Source organism: Ictidomys tridecemlineatus, chromosome 5 (assembly GCF_052094955.1).
Source record: "Ictidomys tridecemlineatus isolate mIctTri1 chromosome 5, mIctTri1.hap1, whole genome shotgun sequence".
Lineage (NCBI taxonomy): Eukaryota > Metazoa > Chordata > Mammalia > Rodentia > Sciuridae > Ictidomys > Ictidomys tridecemlineatus.
Genome location: NC_135481.1, coordinates 165,846,971 through 165,865,623, shown reverse-complemented (window position 1 = coordinate 165,865,623; position 18,653 = coordinate 165,846,971). Strand labels below are relative to the sequence as shown.

At 45.8% G+C, this 18,653-nt stretch overlaps 1 protein-coding gene across 2 annotated transcripts in view; it reads right to left on the bottom strand.

The window, feature by feature from the left end:
- Positions 1-18,653, bottom strand: part of Jag1 (jagged canonical Notch ligand 1) — a 36,557-nt gene that overhangs the window by 5,982 nt on the left and 11,922 nt on the right. The window contains exons 4-20 of one of the 2 annotated variants that reach the window (XM_005320477.4): positions 14,739-14,993; positions 12,903-12,963; positions 8,943-9,073; positions 8,245-8,364; positions 7,640-7,753; positions 6,325-6,438; positions 5,595-5,708; positions 5,040-5,086; positions 4,532-4,705; positions 3,969-4,119; positions 2,999-3,163; positions 2,396-2,509; positions 1,727-1,840; positions 1,527-1,640; positions 1,236-1,352; positions 726-753; positions 190-275 (exon numbers count right to left, since the gene is read on the bottom strand). In XM_005320477.4, the coding sequence (XP_005320534.2) occupies positions 190-275; positions 726-753; positions 1,236-1,352; positions 1,527-1,640; positions 1,727-1,840; positions 2,396-2,509; positions 2,999-3,163; positions 3,969-4,119; positions 4,532-4,705; positions 5,040-5,086; positions 5,595-5,708; positions 6,325-6,438; positions 7,640-7,753; positions 8,245-8,364; positions 8,943-9,073; positions 12,903-12,963; positions 14,739-14,993 (2,019 nt within the window). The remainder of the gene's footprint in view (positions 1-189; positions 276-725; positions 754-1,235; positions 1,353-1,526; positions 1,641-1,726; positions 1,841-2,395; positions 2,510-2,998; positions 3,164-3,968; positions 4,120-4,531; positions 4,706-5,039; positions 5,087-5,594; positions 5,709-6,324; positions 6,439-7,639; positions 7,754-8,244; positions 8,365-8,942; positions 9,074-12,902; positions 12,964-14,738; positions 14,994-18,653) is intronic. The other variant, XM_040274806.2, reaches the window with a different exon arrangement.

The window sequence follows — 18,653 nt, the reverse complement described above, 5'->3', positions numbered from 1 at the left end:
GATCCAGCAGGAGCACCTTAATCCCAGCTGGAGGCAGGAGATTACTTGCTTTGTCAAGGCTACTTAAAGTGAACTGTAGCCTTAATTGTTTTTAAAGAGAAAAAAAAAAAAAAAATCTCAGGCTGAGGAGTGGAACAGGGAGTAAGGGAATAAAGCCACTGGGAAAAATCAGATGGGGGCGGTCCTTACTTATTCTGCAGTCGGGCCCAGCAAAACCTGGAGCGCATTCACACCGGTACCAGTTGTCCCCATCAACGCAGGTGCCGCTGTTGTAACTAAAAAGAAAACACAGACGGCCTCAGTTACCAGACTCACAGTCCCTGACTCCAGCTGCCCCACAATGCAGGCAGCAGTGCCAGTTACACTCAGCAGCTCTCAACCCTGGCCATAGTTGCCACTGTCTGAGGAGCTTTAAAAATACTGATGCCTGGGTCCCACCCCGAGAGAGCCTAATTTCTTAGGTCTCGGTTGCAGCTCAGGCATTGGGACTTTTAAAAGCTCCCCAGGTGATTCCTGGGTACAGCCAAGGTTGAGAATCACTGCTCTAAATGAAGATACAACCTGGCTAATTAAAGTGTGGTCCGCAGAGTGACAGGACGGGTGTCACCAGGGAGCTTGTTAGAAAAGCAGAGCCTCACCCCAGATCGCCCCGAATCAGAACCCACATTCTAAACAGGATCCCGGGAGATTCTCATGCAGATTACTTCAAAGGTTGTCACACTTACCAAGGATGTGGGCTGCAGTCATTGGTATCTGCAAAGAAAAGACAACAGGGAGGTCTTTAACAGGGAAAGGAGTCTTAGCCCTAAGTAAAAACACTTATTTCCATAATACCCAAATGATAAAGTCAAAGTTAACACCAGCCAAATATGCTTAAAACCTCTGCTAAATTGGAACCAGGCCTGCACCACACTCAGTTTCATTTGCCGTGGGACATATGTACACAGGAAGAGGCCCTTGTTGGGGACGGAGGAGTGTGAGAATGGAAGGAGGCAGGGCTGCTGGTCAGACCCTGAGCTGGGAACCGAGACGCCATCTGTCTCCACTTATCTTCATCGGCAACTTTCTCATGCCCAGGTCAGGGCTGTATCCCATCAAGTCATTAATACGGACCCAGGTGATACAAAAGCAGACATCAAACAGTGAGTGCTGCTTCTGGTTTCGATTGCAAGTCCCCAAGGGTGTCAGGATATGTTCCAGGAGCCCTGGGAGAGTTCAAAGGGGAGGACACTCACTCTGAGTACAGATGGGCCCCTCCCAGCCTTCTTTGCAGACGCATGTGAAGGTCTCACCGTTGACCACACAGGTGCCCCCATTATGGCAGGGGTTGGGCAGGCAGCTACTGTTTCTGGCTATAAGGCAAAAGCAGACAAGACCACCCTCTCTGAGGATCCAAAAATAGTCCGGAGGGGCAAAAACTAGACCCAAGAAAAAAGATCATAAGATCCAGAAGCATGTCCAGGAGCATGATGTGCTCACTCAGGTGGCCATGCCCACTGCAAATCCCACAGGGGGCAGAAAGTTACCTATGTTACAGGTCGTTCCTTCCCAGCCACCAGGACACATGCACTTAAATGCATCCCCTTCATCATAGCATGTGCCACCATTGTTGCATGTGGCCTCATCACACTGGCTGTCACCTGGAGGAAGAATCTCAATGTGAGCCCCAGCGGGACCCCTCCCTCCTACAGAAGACAGAGGCAGGACCTGGGCCCCCAACACTTACGTGAGTGGCAGGTCTTTCCTTTCCATCCATTTTTGCAGTCACAGTAAAAGTCGTTGACCAGGTCTCGGCACGTGCCCCCATTGTGGCAGGGGTTCTGGCTGCAGTCATTAATATCTAGAATCAAAGAGGAGACGCTCAACTGAAGTAGATTCCAGGACTGTGCACAACACTTAGGAACTAAGCTTTCCTACAGCGACAGCCAACCCTTGCTTTCCACCCCCACATTCCAGAAACAGCTGAGCAGCCTCAGGACTTCAACACAATCACCCTTTTCTAGGAATCAACAAGCCCCCAATAGAGCGACTTGGAATGCCACAAGTCGGGAAAGAGTTTGCAGTCCTCTGGAATTCCCATGGAAGTTGAAATCAAGATGCACAGAGATTAAAATCAAAACAAAGATTCCTCTCCTTGCAAGAAGGGATATGTATCTTAATTAGCAATCTTAATTCTATAGCTTCCCCGGAAGTTCCTCACCAGCATTAATAAACACAAATGGGACAAGTGAAGAGGTCCCTCTGCAGAAATCATTGGGGTCTTACTTCCAGAGGTTTCCATTACAACAAAGAAAAATTGGGGTCTTATTTCCAAAGGTTTCCAAGTTAAGGAGGGATCCTCCCACACACCCTCTGCAACCCAGGGTGGTCAGCCCCCAAATAAGCCCAGACTCACTGGTTTCACAGAAGGCCCCCTCCCAGCCGTCATTACAGATGCACTTGTAAGAGTTGATACCATCGATGCAAGTGCCACCATTTTTACAGGGGTTGCTCTCGCAATCATTAATATCTGCGAAAGGAAGAAAAAGTGAATTGAAGGACAAGTAATGCCACAACCCAGCACTGTCCTGTGATTTTCACTGCTGTCTCCTGAGAAAATGCACCTGGCACCTCAATATGCTCAATTCCATTAGGATAATTTTTTTTTTCCAATTAGATGGGTGGCTGATGAAGCAGAGGCTTCCCTCATTTTATTTAATGCCCTGACATGACGAGTCAACCCCGTGGGCTTAGGGAAGAAATGTCTTCAGAAAACAGGGCCCACTCAAATTAGTGAGACCCCAGAATATTCTAAAATAAACTCATGGCTCAGAGGCATCTGAGTGGTCTGATAAATTAAATGTACCTCAGTCTCAGATCCCAGGTACAATGACAAACTTTCTGGTCTCCTCAACTTTAGCTTCCAATTAAAGCTATTCTCAAATACTGTCTTAAGCCAGGCAGCAGCACTGGGTGGGGAGCACCATCCCCATTCCCCAGTGAGGGTGGGGGTTCTTACTTTCATGGCAGTATGTTCCCGTGAAGCCTTTGTTACAGTCACAGGTGAATTTGCCTCCCGACTGACTCTTGCACTTCCCGTGGGGACCACAGACGTTAGAGGAGATATACCGAACTCCTTCAGGTGTGTCATTAGAAGCCATGGCCACAGTGCAGCTGTCAATCACTAGAAGACAGGCTGGGGTTCAGATCATAGCCACGGACACACAGACACAGCATTTCTAAGCAAAGTGGGTAAAGCATACCAGCTACACTGGAGATGGGCACCCTTGAGCTAATGAGGATGTCACGAGGCACCCCAGGGACTAAGACTCCAACAACATGCCTGGTAGCACTATGATAAGCAAAGTTGAACTCCTGGCAGATGGGATTTTTAAAGCATTTTGATCCTACGCTGTCAGGAAACCTGCCTGCCTGGGAGCCCCTATCACCTTTGACATTACCCGATTTGGTAAAATGCTTGCTGAGGAATAAAAAAGACCAGTTAGACTCGGGCAATGCTAAAGTACAAATTCATAAAAGCTTTAAGGCTGTGCCACCTAATTCAGCAACTACAGGCCACATGTGGCTATTTATATTTAAACAGAGTGAAGCCAGTCCCATTCTAAATGCTCAATGGCCACTACAGCTGTAACCTGATGCACAGAACATTTCCACTGTTGCACAGTTCTACTGACAGTGCTGCTCTCAGGAATTTGTCCTGGTGTTGCACATCAGCCCACCCCAGAACTAGAGTGATAAATGGATTTCACATTCTCTCCCCGGGGCTACTTGTACATGTGGTTTTCCTGCTGACCAGTCTGAATAGATTGTTTCCACTTGTTCTGGATTCTCCAAGAGCTCAGGATAAAGTAGTTCCAACCTACAAGTCCTCTTTACCCTACACTACTTCTAAGTGCATTAAGGGGAGGTGGCCAATGGGAGACATAGGAGGAGGTTTAGACACAGTCAGGTCCTGGAAAGGGAAGTACCTTCACAGGGGGTCGTACGGCAGTGGTCTTTCAGGTGTGAGCAGTTCTTGCCCTCATAGTCCTCGGGGCACTTGCAGAAATAGTCACTGGCACGATTGTAGCACTGGGCACCATTCTGGCAGGGGTTGGGCTCACAATAATCTATGTCCAGCTGCAAGTACCAGGAGCAGAGAAGAAGGAACAAAGTCAAACGAGATGTTACGATCACTTCTCTGGGACAGTAGACACTGGATTATGATCCCATCCATACACTTTTAGGAGGAGACACTTGTAGGTAATCATCTTTATGCCCTAGGTACTGTCATGGTTCAGGTAAGCAATTTAGAAAAACAGGGTACAGTAGGAAAGAAAAGAGTCCGGGGTACGAAATGAAACAAAGCCGAACAGATGCACGCCGAGAAGAAAATCATTCATCAATAGCTCCTTCCATCAGCATTTGTCTAACAGATTCACTAGTTAATAGGATGTTAATAAATGTCACAAGACCCCAAACACAAGAGCGAAGAATTGGAGGGGCCTCCGCTGTAAATACGTTGCCATCTGAAATTTTTGCCTCCACTCACCTGACAGAGGTTTCCAGAGAAACCAGTGGGACACAGACATTGGAATTTGTTGATTTCATTCTGACAGTGACCCCCATTCAAACAGGGGTTGCTGGCACATTCATCGATGTCTCTCTCACAGTGATCGCCTGCATAGCCAGGTGGACAGATACAGCGATAACCATTAACCAAATCCTGGAGGAGGAGAAGTGGGGGGAGAAACACATGCTTTTTTTTCTATATAGTCCACAAACAAGAGCTTCAGGGGTTTAGCAGGATGGCTGTGGTTGGGCTGATTCACTACAATAGCCAAATGCCAAGCCTCTCAACTGGGTTAGAAGTTTCTGCAAGCATGCCTTTAAAATGACTCCCAGGAGGCTGAGGTAACATGAGCCCTGGTGAAACTTCCAGGGACTCCGTTTTCACCTGCATTTCTAAATTTCTTGGGGACAGAGCTCTCCCAGCATCACATAAATCTTAAATTGGTTGTCAACTGTCAAGGCTTTCATTCAAGCAAAGATTTACTTACCCGACAGGAGGCGTCATTCTGACACTGGCCAAGGCAATCGTTAATATCTAAAAAGCAAACAAGTTATCTGGTTAAAGAGGCACTTTGCATTGAAATTGGGCTTAATTGAAAAGCCCTCTTAAGCTCTGGACAGATAAAAGTCTCAAATCAGATTTCCTTCTGCTTCCCTGTGAGATAAGGTTATTACACCAGGTGGGGACCCTCCCTAATTCTTCCAGACCAGAAGGAGGGAGTGAAACTTCACATCATTGTTTTAGCCTCCTTATCAGAATATGGCCAGTTTTAACAGCTAATGAGCCTGATAAATCCTACATTTTCCTTGCTACAGTGACCACTCCCTCTCCAAAAACATTCTGGGATAAAGTTCTCTTTTACTCAGAAGTAGAGGGCTTGCCTGGTACATGAGGAGCCCTGGGTTCTGTCTCTGGCACTTCAAAATGAAAAAAGGGGAAAAAAAAAAACCCACTTAGAACTGGAGACTGAGAATGGAAGGGCAAGAGCCTTCAACACCCAAGTTTCATGAAAATCAAAATTGAAACAAAAAACATCACTCACTTATGTCACAATTCTGTCCCATCCAGCCTGGAAGGCAATCACAGTAGTAGCTTGCAATCAGATTCTTACAGGATTTGGCATTTACACAAGGTTTGTCCTCACATTCATTTGCATCTGAAAGGAGACAAGAAGCAATGAGAAATAGTTCTACCCCCCCAGCACCCCCCCCCAGAAAAAAGAAACACCATACCAACAGAGTTGGTCTGAAATATGAGACATTTTAACAAGCTACCTAAATAAGAAATACTAGGTTCCCTGTATTCAGAGCATCTGAGCCCTCTCTCTAGCCTTTATCCAATAAGGAACGCTAATTGATAACTTTCCGGCTGCTGGTTAACAACTGGCCCCCAACAGAATAGCAAAAAGCCACCAGGCGTTTCTGCGCAAAACCCAGCACAGCCTAGTTGCTGGGATTTAAATGTGGCAAAAAGAATGCAGACAGCTCATTCCTCATGAGATCATCCTCTTTTGGAACCCAGCTGAACCCTCCTCGGACAGACGATTGACATGGTTCAAGGAATCCCACGACTTTCCCACAGGGCCTAAAAGAGCTAGCCCATTTGCATTCAAGTTATTTCTCCCAGGCCCGCTGGACTCTTGCTAATAAATTACTTCTTAGTATGGTGGAGTGTGAACTCACACCGCTGGCCACATGCTCATCTTTCTTCACAGCTTTGATTAGCAAAGCCAACATTGGTTCAGGAATTAGAGTCGCCAAGAATTTTCTTACCTAACTGGCATGTCTTGCCAGTCCACTGGGGAGGGCACACACACTTAAATCCGTTAACCAAGTCCAGGCAGGTGCCCCCATGGGAACAGTTATTTGGAGAACAATCATTGATATCTGTTCAATGAGAATTAAGAGCAATAATTTCATTCTGTTTGGCAATTAGACAATGTAACATCACAGGAGGTGCCTGTGCCTAAAAGCCAGACACCTGTTATAAGTAAAGCTACCACAGGGCAAGTGGGACGGTGATGATAAGCCTGAAGCCTTGATTTTAGCTTTAAATCCCCCAGTGCCCCAGTTCATCTAATCCCCCCCTAAGCAGTGGGGGAGAAAGAGACAGCTGGATAATAGCAGAGCATCAACTCAGTGGAAACAGGAGACATCCATACCTGCCTAATCTTTATTTTTAAAGAAATAAAGATGGCTCAGAGGTTACATAGAAAAGGTAAAAATAATAATAATAATAATTTCTTCATGGTGGAAAACCTTATTTCTAGATTTGCTTACAGAGTTTTCTAAAAATAACCCACCAAAGTGCCACACCCCTCACGTCTGCACCAGACTGCAAAGATTTTAATTCGTTTACAGCCTGTGCCACACACACTATTTAAGAATTCGCTTTTGAGTCTTCATGACAGCCCTTAGAGATAGATGTTGCTACGATCCCGTTTGATCAGGACACAGGGAGGTTATGAGGCCTGCCACAGTTCTAAAAGTCACGGGTGGGGGTCTGGCGCAAGTGCAGGCCATCTGACCCCAGAACAACCCACATCCTTAACCATGCTGTATGCCGTTTTTAGGGTACAGGCGATAGTGGTTTTCAGGCTTGGCTGCACTTCAGAATTCCAGCTCATTAAAGGCTACACCTGCCTGATTCTGGAGGGAATCCACTTCATCCAGAGACCCCATCCCAGGTGGTTTTAACCTATAGCCTAGTCTCAGTCAAGCTAATCCTGTACCCAGGTCCTTGTCTTAGGGGTCTATGACAAAAATCCAGTACAAAGGCAGCCTCTTCAAGGCTAAAAGAGTTAACTAGGATCTGGAGGAGACAAAGCTCCAGGAAGCACACGCAAGGAATGAGCCCTTCCATGAGACTTTCTACCAACCACAGATACATGTGCTACCCTGGTGGGTAGAAATGGGGTGCTAGAAGACTTCCAAGTACCCAAGCCACCAGACTGAGTGCACCCGCCATTCCCACACTCAGACATGTTACTAAGTCCTTAACTTTGGACAAGTCCAGATATCTCCCACCAACCCTGTATCATAACACAGTGACCCCTCAGAACAGACATAGGCCAAAACCTGTACTTACTTGTGGAGCATGTAGGCCCAGTCCAGCCAGGAGAACACTCACACTCAAACCCCAGGGAGGTTTCCTTGCAGCTGCCCTTGTTGTGGCAAGGGTCAGAAAGGCAAGCATGCTCAGCTGCAAAGACCAAGACCGCAGTCAGCAAAGGACCCACTTCTTGTCACACTGCCTCCACCCCACCCCCACCCCACAACCAAGTCCCACACTTTGGTCACCAACTCAAGTATGTCACAGAAAATAAAAGCAAGCATGCAATGTAACCCCCTGCTGTGTCTAGGGGAGAAAGGAAATCATCTTCTCACTGAGCCACATTCCAATATATCTTGAAGTTGGGGGGTCACTACATCTCATGATGCCTCTTATACTAATCAACATCACCCAAAAAACATTAAGGACTCAAGATTTCAGAGACTTGTGGAAGAGCTAGAATAACGAGTCTTAACTCTGGAGGGTATTTTCATCTTTTTACATATCATTAAAGAGTGTGTGTGTGTGTGTGTGTGTGTGTGTGTGTGTGTGTGTGTGTATACGTTTGCACGAATCGTAAGCTGAGCATACCAAAAACTTAAAAAGAACCCAAGGGATTCTACCCAACTTGGACCACTTACCAATTTCACAGTTAGCTCCTGAATATCCCTCAGGGCAGGAACACTGATATTTGTCAGGACCTGTGTTGCTACAAGTTCCGCCATTGAGACACGGCTGATGAGTTCCACAGTAATTGAGATCTGCCCAAAAGACCCCAAAGTCACAAAAAGACAACAATAAAGGTAAAGACTACTACTGAACTCATTTAGTCTAGCCCTACTCCATTTTTTTTGGTACTAGGGATTGAACTCAGGGGCACTCGACCATTAAGCCACATCCCCAGCCTTATTTTGTATTTTATTTAGAAACAGGGTCTCACTGATCTGCTTAGCACCTTGCTGTGGCTGAGGTTAGCTTTGAACCCGCAATCCTCCTGCCTCAGCCTCCTGAATTGTGGGATTACAGGTGTGCCACAGCACCTGGCCCCACTCCTATTTTAAAAATGGAACCAAAAATAAATGAATAAACCACCCTACAGCATTAAAGGCAAATTCAAACAGATTTAGAATAAAAGCCCCCACAGAAGAACGAAATGGTCTGGGATGTGGCTTTGGGGTAAAGCACTTGCTTACATTCTCGCCCAAACCTCATGACATGAGGTGGTTAAGGATAGAAGATAAATCAAAGTAGAATAGAAACCAATTTACTGCCGTTCCAAAATCTCACATTCCTTCCAAGGCTAGCATCCAGCCCCTGGGTCCCTCCCTGATGGGCGTACCTTTGTCGCAGAGCTGACCACCCCAATTGGTCTCACAGAGGCACTGCCAGGGTTCATTGCAGGTGCCGTGGACGCAGCCCGGGTGCGGGATGCACTTATCACAGTACAAGCCTTGCCAGCCATACTGGCACCTGCGGACAGACAGCACACGCCACTTAGCTTCATGAACACCAAGGGGGATGCGCACAACTAAAGCAGAAGACTACGAAGTCCAGGCTGTTTATTTTGTTGTGGGAGACAGGACGGGACACTTTCAAGGCCTGTTAGAGGCTCCTTGTGAACAGACATTTCCACAGTTGAGCCGAGCAGAGACTCTCAACAAAAGGAGGGCTGTTTGGGAAGGGGCCAGAGTGGGGAGTGCCCTCCACAAAGCCCCTCTCAGGCTCCCACGAATGAGCTGAGGGTGAGGACATGGAATAAATCAATCCCAGGACCTCATCAGGACAGACCATAGAAGGAAAGGACAACAATAGCTATGCAGAAGTCCCCACCAAGGCTGCCCCTGCAGCTCCGCCCAGGCTCTTTGTCTCCACAGCAAGTCACAACCCCAGTGCACAGATGCAACAAGATGCCAAAGGCCGCAGGAAAGAGCCCAGTGATGACACTTTAGGAAAATCAAACAAACAGGGGAGAGGGAGGGGGCACCCTCCCTTGGCAAAGACCTGGGGAGGATCTCTAAACTCACTTCTGCAGGGAAGGGGAGGGGTAAGCAATGGCACTTGGAATCAATTCTACAGATAATTTATGAGTCATTACCGTGGCCGTGGCTGTTCATGCTAATTTAGTTATTTCTCACTTTGGAGGGGGGGGGGAACAACAACGAAAGAGAGAAAGAAGAGGTCAAAGTACAATATCCCTGAACCTAATTTTGAGGGAGTTGAGTTTCCCTTATAAGCATCTTGTTCATCATAGTCTTTTAAAGCCAAATGGTCTTTGATCTCCAAACACAAACATAAACACAAACCTTCACGTGGGAAGGGAGAGAGGGCAGGAACTCAAACCAATCTCCCCTCAATGTCAAGCCTTCTGAAACTTTAAACCACCTTCTCAAAAACCCAGCTCTTAACAAAAAGGATGGAGGAAAGGCAGGGGACATCAGGAGCTAACCTGAGGGTGGAAGGAAGCAGGAGTGAAAAGAACACGAACCGACAAAATCATTCCAGATTAGGACCCGGGGAAAAACCAGGAAAACCAACTGCCCCGTGAGCTGCTCAGTTGGAAATCATGAAAATAAACGTCCGCATTTGCTCCCCAGAAGGAAAGGGCTTTGGTTTCCAGAGAGCTGGAGGCAAGCTAGCGAATCTTTGTCATGGGAAAATTATAGGGATCTAGCTAACAGCTAATCACCCACGGCTGAGAATGGATTAACCCTGAGAATACTGACTAACCACTTCCTAACTTCTAAAAACACCCCAATCCACACCCAAACACAAAGAACTACTAGAATGTGTGGTTTAAAATTAATCAGACCCAGGATTCTGGTTCGTGTAAAATAGACCCTCCATCTAAATGACAAGTGACTATTTAAAGGAATAGAGCAAGAACAAAAAAAGTCATCTGGTAGAAATAACTTTTTAAAAAGCAGACACCCAACTTAGTGGGAGGCAGGGGGCCATTCTGTGCGGCCCATACTCTTAGCCTGAAAAATAATTCCAGGGAATTGATTGGGAAATAGCAATATTCCTGCTGTCTTCGCTTATCCTTCCAAATTAAGGATGGCTACACCTCTTCAATTTGCCTAATAAAAGGAGAGACAGCTGAGGACCCAACCTAACCTCTTAATTAATGAGAGCTCAATCCCCAAGCATAAAACAGCAACCACAAGAGGCCACGGATGACTTCAAAAGAAAACAAATAAAAAGACTGACCCTAAAAGAGGCATCGACCAAGTTATCCCAGTTTAATAATATATGATTAAGATTCTCATGAGAAATTGAAGTGACTTTCCTCATAGGATGATTCATAATTAAGTTTGATATTATTGGCAGGCTTGCAACAAAACAAGCCCATGTACCCGGGAAGAGGGAACCCAGGTCTCCTTGGGATGAATAAAACCAGGGAAGTTTTCTCGTGTGGGAGAAGACGAAAAGATTTAAAAAAAAAAAAAAGAAAACCTGTGTAATACATAACCCAAAAGACAACTTACAGGTAACTCGCCATTCAACTATTTCTGGAGCAGGACATAACCTGAACTTCCTTAGCTGGAAGGTTCTGTTTTGATTTTCTTTCAAGGCAGGGAAGACTATGCAAATGTTGCGTGGGAAAGTAGCACCTTAAGTAAATAAGGGCACTGGTGCGTGTCTGGGCAGGGAGTGGGAGGTGAGACTTCGAGAAAGAGAAAGGGCTAAATTCTAGAAACAAAGCCTGTTGTTCTGGCTGGGAGGGCCCTCCCCTGCACAGCAATGTGTTTATTCTGATGACAGTAGCACAAATCGGCCTCCATGATACTCAGAGATGATACTCATCTGAGCAGGCAGCAGGCTCAGAGTCCCTAATAGCCTTGCCGGTCTTACTTTCTCCAGAACACCCTTAATTAGGGAGAGTTGCCCTAGGTGGATTCCTGCTCTGCCTTTGACAGTAAAGTTGCTAAATACTACAGTCAGCTGCCACCCAAGGGGATTAGCAGGTGAATCCCCTCGGCCATCCAGAAAATAAACTCCTGCAGAACTGTAGGAAGAGACAATTCCAGGACAACCTGTTCTTATTTCACTTCCAGCTGCCTTGAATCCCACCTCAGCCTCAAGTTCAGTGTTTCCATTACGTGGGAGAACAATATGGAGCTGTGGAATCACCAAGGGAAAACCTACAGGTAATTCTCTTTAAAACCAGCAGCTCTCAATTTAAATCTGCAAAATCACGTGGCAAGTCCATCAAATGTAGATTCCTGGGACGAAACAAGGGAACAGAATTCAGTAGGAACTCTGCACTTTTAACAGTTCCCCCCATTTGTTTGGGGACTTACACTGTAAGTGCTGAGGTATGGGGTTTGCTGAGGTTTGATTCCCAAAAATATGATCTGACCAGCAATAGAGCATCATGGGGGAGCTTGCTTGAAATGCAGAAACTTGGGCCCATGCCAGCCCAAGTTTGCATTTTAATGAGGGCCCCAGGTACCACATTCATTTGAGGTGCACTAGATTAGACTGTTTCATAAGCCTCCCTGGGCTCAAATCAGAGCAGCCGTGGGGGCAAAGGTGACAGGACCAAAAGATTCATGTAGTGTCACATTAAATCTGCTGCTCCTTAAAACTGGGGAGGAGAAAGAGATGCTGACAGAATATCCGACAGTATTTCCTGAAACAAGCTTTTCCCAAATTGGCATAATATACATTTCAAGAAGTCCCCAGACCATCCTGGGGAAGCGGTCAGGGTAGGTCTCTCCGTTTGGCTTCTGCATTGTTCCTGGACCATAAAAGAACAGACTTCAAAGGCCAGCAGCAAAAGTCTACATTCATCAGGCTCAGCTGACAAGATTCCAGCACAGCCATTAACCTCTCAGCACCGGCCCAGCTCCTGCCTGCAAAGGGGCCAGGAGATTGTACTAATCCCATTCTAAAGAATGCTGGACTTTCCCTATTGATGGGAAAAGTGGGGGAGGGCAGGGAAAGGAAAGGAGGGTGGAGGAGGAGAGAGAGAGGCGCAAAGAAACAAAGCCTCATCCTTCCATATAGTCCATTTGCACTTTAAGGGAAGATTACAAAATGTGTTATCAATTTACAGAACAGTTAATACATGAAGTCACTGGCTATGCCCACAAGTTTTTTTTTTTTTTCCCTCTTCCAAGAGAGAAGGGGTGGTGTGCATTCCATCAGACAGCTGGTATAATTTAATAAGTTTCGGATGTGCCTATCTGAATTTTTTTAAAGCTTTCTTGTCCTCCAAAATCAGTCCCTTGGTTGCATTAAAGGAAACATTTTTTAAAAGAAAAGGAAACCACAAAAGATCAGTGTAGTCATTTACCTGCAGTCACCGGGGAGCTTGCAAGATCCATGCTTGGGACTGCAGCCCTGTCGGCAAATAGCTGTTTAAAAAAAAAAAAAAATGCAGAAGGATGCGTCAGCACACAGCCCGTTTTCTGCACTGCCATCCTCATGAGAATGGCCTAGCACATTAAGCCTACAAAATCCATGATTTTAAGAGATCTGGTGTCAAGCCCATTGTAAGGAGAGGAAGATGGGAGGAGCCCAAATAACAAATCCAGCTTTAAACTTCAAGGCCTTGCTAGCAGATCTTCAAAACATGATACTGTTTGGGGACAAAATGTAGACAAATGATGGGGGAAGGGGACCCTCACCCAGTCTCTCTCAACAGTAACTACCCTCCTCTTTACACCCTGCCTGGTCAATTCCCATCCTGCCCATCCCACCCTCACCATAAGAAAGAGGTGTAAATAATCCAATCCTTCCACATCCCATTAGGACATCATCAGATGAACCCCAACCTCCTTTACTAACCCCATCGTCCACCCCTACATGCCTGGTTTCAAAAGTCTCCCAGGTCTAACACAGCCAATCAGGCTGGCTTCATTTGGCAGGCTAATCCGGTAGCCAGATCTGGTGGCACTTCTGTAAAATATTCTCACAAAGAATTCTCTACTTCATTAAAAAGAAGCTAAGACATTGATCTGACATTAAAAACTTACTAACATTAGAGTGTTTGTTATATTTTTAAAAACAACTCTTTAAAATGTGTAGCTCGATTCCTTTTTTCATTCGAGTTCTCAAATACTATCTTTTTGAGATGGGGTCCTGCTATGTTACTGGGACCATCTTAAAATTCTTGTGTCCAGTTATTGAAGAAAGAGCAGCTTTGCCCAAGGGACATGCAAATTCCTCATCATGCCCCACCCCTCAGTCACTGTGGAAAACTTTTTTTTAATTCGGTTTGTCATGAAAGAATTTACCTAATTATCATGTAAGATAAGCAGATTATATTATTATAGTACATTATTATTTATAAGGGTATGTATACGGTTAACTCAAACTACTGAACAACTTGCTATGAATTAGAATCAATGAATTCCAGTAAAGTGGGTTGGGATGAAGTTGGCAACAGACTGAAAGCTAGACTCCTTCGGGTGGGCTCAATCCTCCAGAGTACGAAGGCTTGGGCTGTCCACTCCCTCTTTCCTCAATGCCGCCACAAAGGCACTGCAAAAGCTTCTTGCAAGGCCCCCTGAGCTCAGGGGCTGTCATTTCCTATAGCACTCTCTCTGCTCAGACAGCAACTCAATCAAGCCTGTCCCACTTGGCATCAGATTCCTGAGAAGCAGAGCCTGAGAAGCGGATTCAGGCACAGGAGAGAGGAACTGAGGAAGGCAGGGGAAGGAGATGAGCAAGGACCTGGTCTCAGCTGGATTCTGCCTTCAGCCTGATCCCAGGGGAAGCTCTGGAGTGTGAATCTCCTACCACAATGTGAAGGCAAAGGGGGGTGGCCTTTGTACCCCCCCCCCTTCTAGCAGCCACTCACTATGAGCTGGAGGGATGGGGCATGAAGTGGCTCCTGCTTGGCCAAGGAAAATTCCCTGGAGAAGGAGCAGCTGTGAGCTGTTAGCAGCCAACACTCACAGCAGCTGGGGGATGGGGACACCAGCTGGTAAAGGGGATCTGACGGGGCACCAACAGCATCTTTGACACTCAACATCTTCATGCTTCAGTCCTAGATTACGGGCAAAGTCCCACCCTGCCCGAGATAGCAACCTGCCATCTGACTGCTGGTGGGTGAGAACTGAACACCAAAGCAACAGGCAGTCGGGGCTCGTCAACCTGCCCAGCACACACATGTACACACACGCACCTTTGTTACACTCTGGGCCCATCCAGCCTTCCATGCAAGTTTTGTTGCCATTCTGGTCACAGGCATAATGTCCAAAGAAGTCATCTCTGGGCCGGCAGAATTTATTGCAGCCAAAGCCATAATAGTAGTCATCACAGGTCACACGGATCTGATACTCGAAATGGGCGACCCCTGTGTTCTGCTTCAGTGTCTGCCACTGCCGGCTAGGGTTTATCATGCCTGAGTGAGAAGCCTTTTCAATAATGCTGTCAGGTTCTAGAGGGGAAAAAAAAAAAAAAGAGGTGAATCACTAACATTCATATCAGAGCCTCCCACCCTGAACTTTTGGCCTTTCCTTTTTGGGGGGTACTGGGAATTGAGCCAGGAGTGCTTTACCATTGGCCTACATCCCCAGTCCTTTTTATTTGTTTATTCTGAGACAAGGTCTAAGATGCAGAGGCTAGCCTTGAATTTGTACTCTACTGCCTCAGCCTCCTTAGTCGCAGGGATGACAGGTGTGTGCCACACCACACCAGCCCATTTGTTTTGTTTTTAAATAAAGTATGCATGCACATGATATGAAACTCAGACAGTTGTACAAAAGGGCAGAAAATAAGAAGTCCATCTCCTTCCCCTAGAGGCCACCAATATCACTTATTCACCCTCTTTAATGGGTATATAATATATCTTATTTGTCTGGAAACAATTATTTACCTAGTCTCTAACCTTATGGGTATTCAAGTTGAAACCTTTTGTTATTAAAGCCACAAGCATGTCGAACATACCGCCCATGTATGTGGTTCCAGCATTAAGAAACATCCCACAAATGGAAGTGCTGAATCAGTATGTGCATAACTAATCCACTCTGTCCACAGACCATCCCAAACTACCCACCAACGAAGCCCTGTCAATTAGTCCTCCCACCAGCACAGGAAACTGTTTCCCAGCAGCAGTGCCAATGCCATATACTATCAAACTTTCTGATCTTTGCCTGATGGATCAAGAGGTATCTCTTGTTTTAATTGCACTTAATTAAGTAATGAACACCTTTTCAAGGTATTTATCGAACCATTCATATCTGTTCCTTGTGACCTGCAACCCATTTCTCTCCGTTGCCAATGTTTTTATTGCATCACTGACTGTACTGATTTTAAAAGCTCTTTATGTAAAAGAACATTGCCCCTTAAGGAATATTGCTCTTTAAGAAAAAATTTTACTATTCCAGATAAAGGTTAGCATCTTTTTCTGGTTTTAGAATTTTGTGTCTCCTTTAGAAAAGTTTTGTTCATTTTAAAAACTCTTCTTTGAAAGCCAAGGAGTAAACTGAGTAAACTTAAAAAAAAAAAATATGTTGGTAGATGTGGTAGTACAGGTCTGTAATTCCAGCTAATTGGGAGCTGAGGTATGGGGATCACAAGTTCAAGGCCAACTTTACCAGACCCTGTTTCAAAATAAGAAAAAATTTTAAAACATCAGGTAGAGTATTTGCCTGGCATATCCAAGACCCTGGGGTTCAATCCCCAGCACCGCAAAAAATTGTTAACATGTCACCTTTTAAACTGGAATTAAGCTAGCATTTCAATAACTACACCACAAACTTGATGCATTTCACCATTCTCCTCTGCACAGAGGGCTGATGAGAGAATAATTACTTCAGTTTAGAGATAAGTAGATTTCTCTCTTTTTATAAGTCATGCATCTTAAAGAATGGTAACTGAGCTAGGTTTGGTGGTGCATACCTGTAATCCCAGCGATTGGGAAGACAGGAGGGTCTCAAGATTGAGGCCAGTCTGGGAAACCTAGCAAGACCCCGTCTCAAAATTAAAAGGGAACTGGTGAGATAGGAGGACAGGGAAAGAATGCTTACTGAAGAAAATCAAACAACCAATGCCTAGAGTCCAAGGAGCTCTCAGGAGGAGTAAGAAGTGGCCCCTGCCCTGAGGTCACTTACAATCTAGTGTGAGAGAAGAGACAGGTACAAAAATAGTACCAGACTCCAGAGCCAGCTCAGGGGAGGGATGTGAACCGGCAAGGAGGCACCAGCTCAGTACCCACACAGCCTGGTGCTATGTTTGTTTTCTTAAACCTGCCAGCTCTAGCCCTTCACCACCTTGTCAAATTCAAGGCCACCTTGGAGAGACAGCCTTAGAGCCTACTTGCAATGCCTTTGTGATTCTTACACACCCACACCACTGTTTTTCTAGGCTCTGGGCCTGTGCTGCTTCACAAAGCTACACAAGCCATGTAGGTGACCAGAGTAAGGAACTCCTGGGTGGCTTCATCCACATGCTCCACTTCCAACTCAGCCCCAGAATTCACCCTGGGGTTCTCCAACTGTCGTGTGGGCAAGACAAGCCTCCAACAAGCCCACATACCTGCAGACTTACACCTAGTACACAGAGAACCACTTGCAGGTAACACTTCACTCATTTCAGTTTTTGCAAATAAACACAGACTAAAGAATGACAAAAATGCCCCTCCTCAAAGTGCATGTTTGTTCTGCTGGTTCAGTTAAGAGGTATAGTGGGCTATTGCCACGTGGTTACAAGATCTGAATAAAGGAATCATTTCGACATACTAGTTATGGCTCAAAGGCATACAGCTTCTCTTGGGCTGGTATCAACAACAAACAATTCAGACAAGCCTCCAGCACAATCCTCAGGGTGCAGAAGACAGACACATGAATCTCAGTTCAGTATGTCCTCTACCCATTTCTGGCAAATGCCCTGAAGATGATCACTTCACAATCAATCCTCAATGGAGCTAACAGAACGGTAAAATAGCTTCGCACCTGCCAAGGCAGGACGCTAGTGTGTCTGGGTCATGAAGAGCAAGCTTCCTGCCTGCTGCTTCTGGGCTGCCACCCGATTCTTTCCTCCTGTCAGTTTGGATCATAAGTGCACCTGGGATGGCTGTTTTGGTAGTCCAGGCTTGTGACTAGAAAGGATGTTACCATCCTGCGTGCAGATTATCACAGAGCACCCATACAGCCTTGAAGGCCAAGGAGGAGAGGAGGAGGGTCACATGATTACAGCCCCAGAACAATGCCAACCTAAAAACCTAGATGAGAGCCTGAGCAGATAAAGCCATCCTAAAAAGGAAACTGAGTCTGAACCATGCCTGTTTATGTTTGTCATTAATGAAGCATCACAATAATCTGAAATCATTTGCTCTGGCAAAGAAAATAATTGGGACCCCTTAAGTACTGTGGTCCCAAAACAAATGACCTTGGAGGGCTGCTGGCAGGAGGGTCATCCTTGGAAAATCCCTTCTAACACATGAACAGCACCTGGGTTTTACCAGGCCCAGATTCTGCTCATGGGGGTTCATGGGCAAAGCTGCTATAAGAAGAAATTCTGCTACAACTTGCTTGGGTACCAAAGGGCAGCCAGCTCCATTTGAGTTCCTCAATATCCTCAACTCTGCTCTCGTGGACAACGTTCTGTTGGGAGGAGCAGAGAGTGAAGAGAAAGGAGCAAGACATTTCAGGCAACTGCAAACAACCCACGCAAAGGCCCGGATGCAGAGAGAAAAATGTAATGAATTCAAGGACAAAAGCTAGGATACAGACATGGATGACAATGTTATGTAACATTATGGTCTGTAAGGCGGAGACAAGGCTGGGATGGAGAGGCCTTAGGAGTCCCATGAAAACCTGTCCCAGCAGCAACAGGAAGTCACTGAGTGGTTGGCTTTTTAAACAGAAAGGAAGACAACCAAATATGATGTTCCAAAAAGACTGGACAGTGAAGCACTGTCTGGGGGTGGACCAGAGAAGATGGGTAGAAGAGCTGGCAGCAATTCTAAGAGATAGTTCAGGCATGAGCCAACAGTGACTTTGACCAGGATGATGGCAGGAAGAAGCCAGATTTTGAGTTAAGGGTTAAAGATTTTCGGACTCTGAAATGTAGTATTGACAAGAACACTAACAGAGAG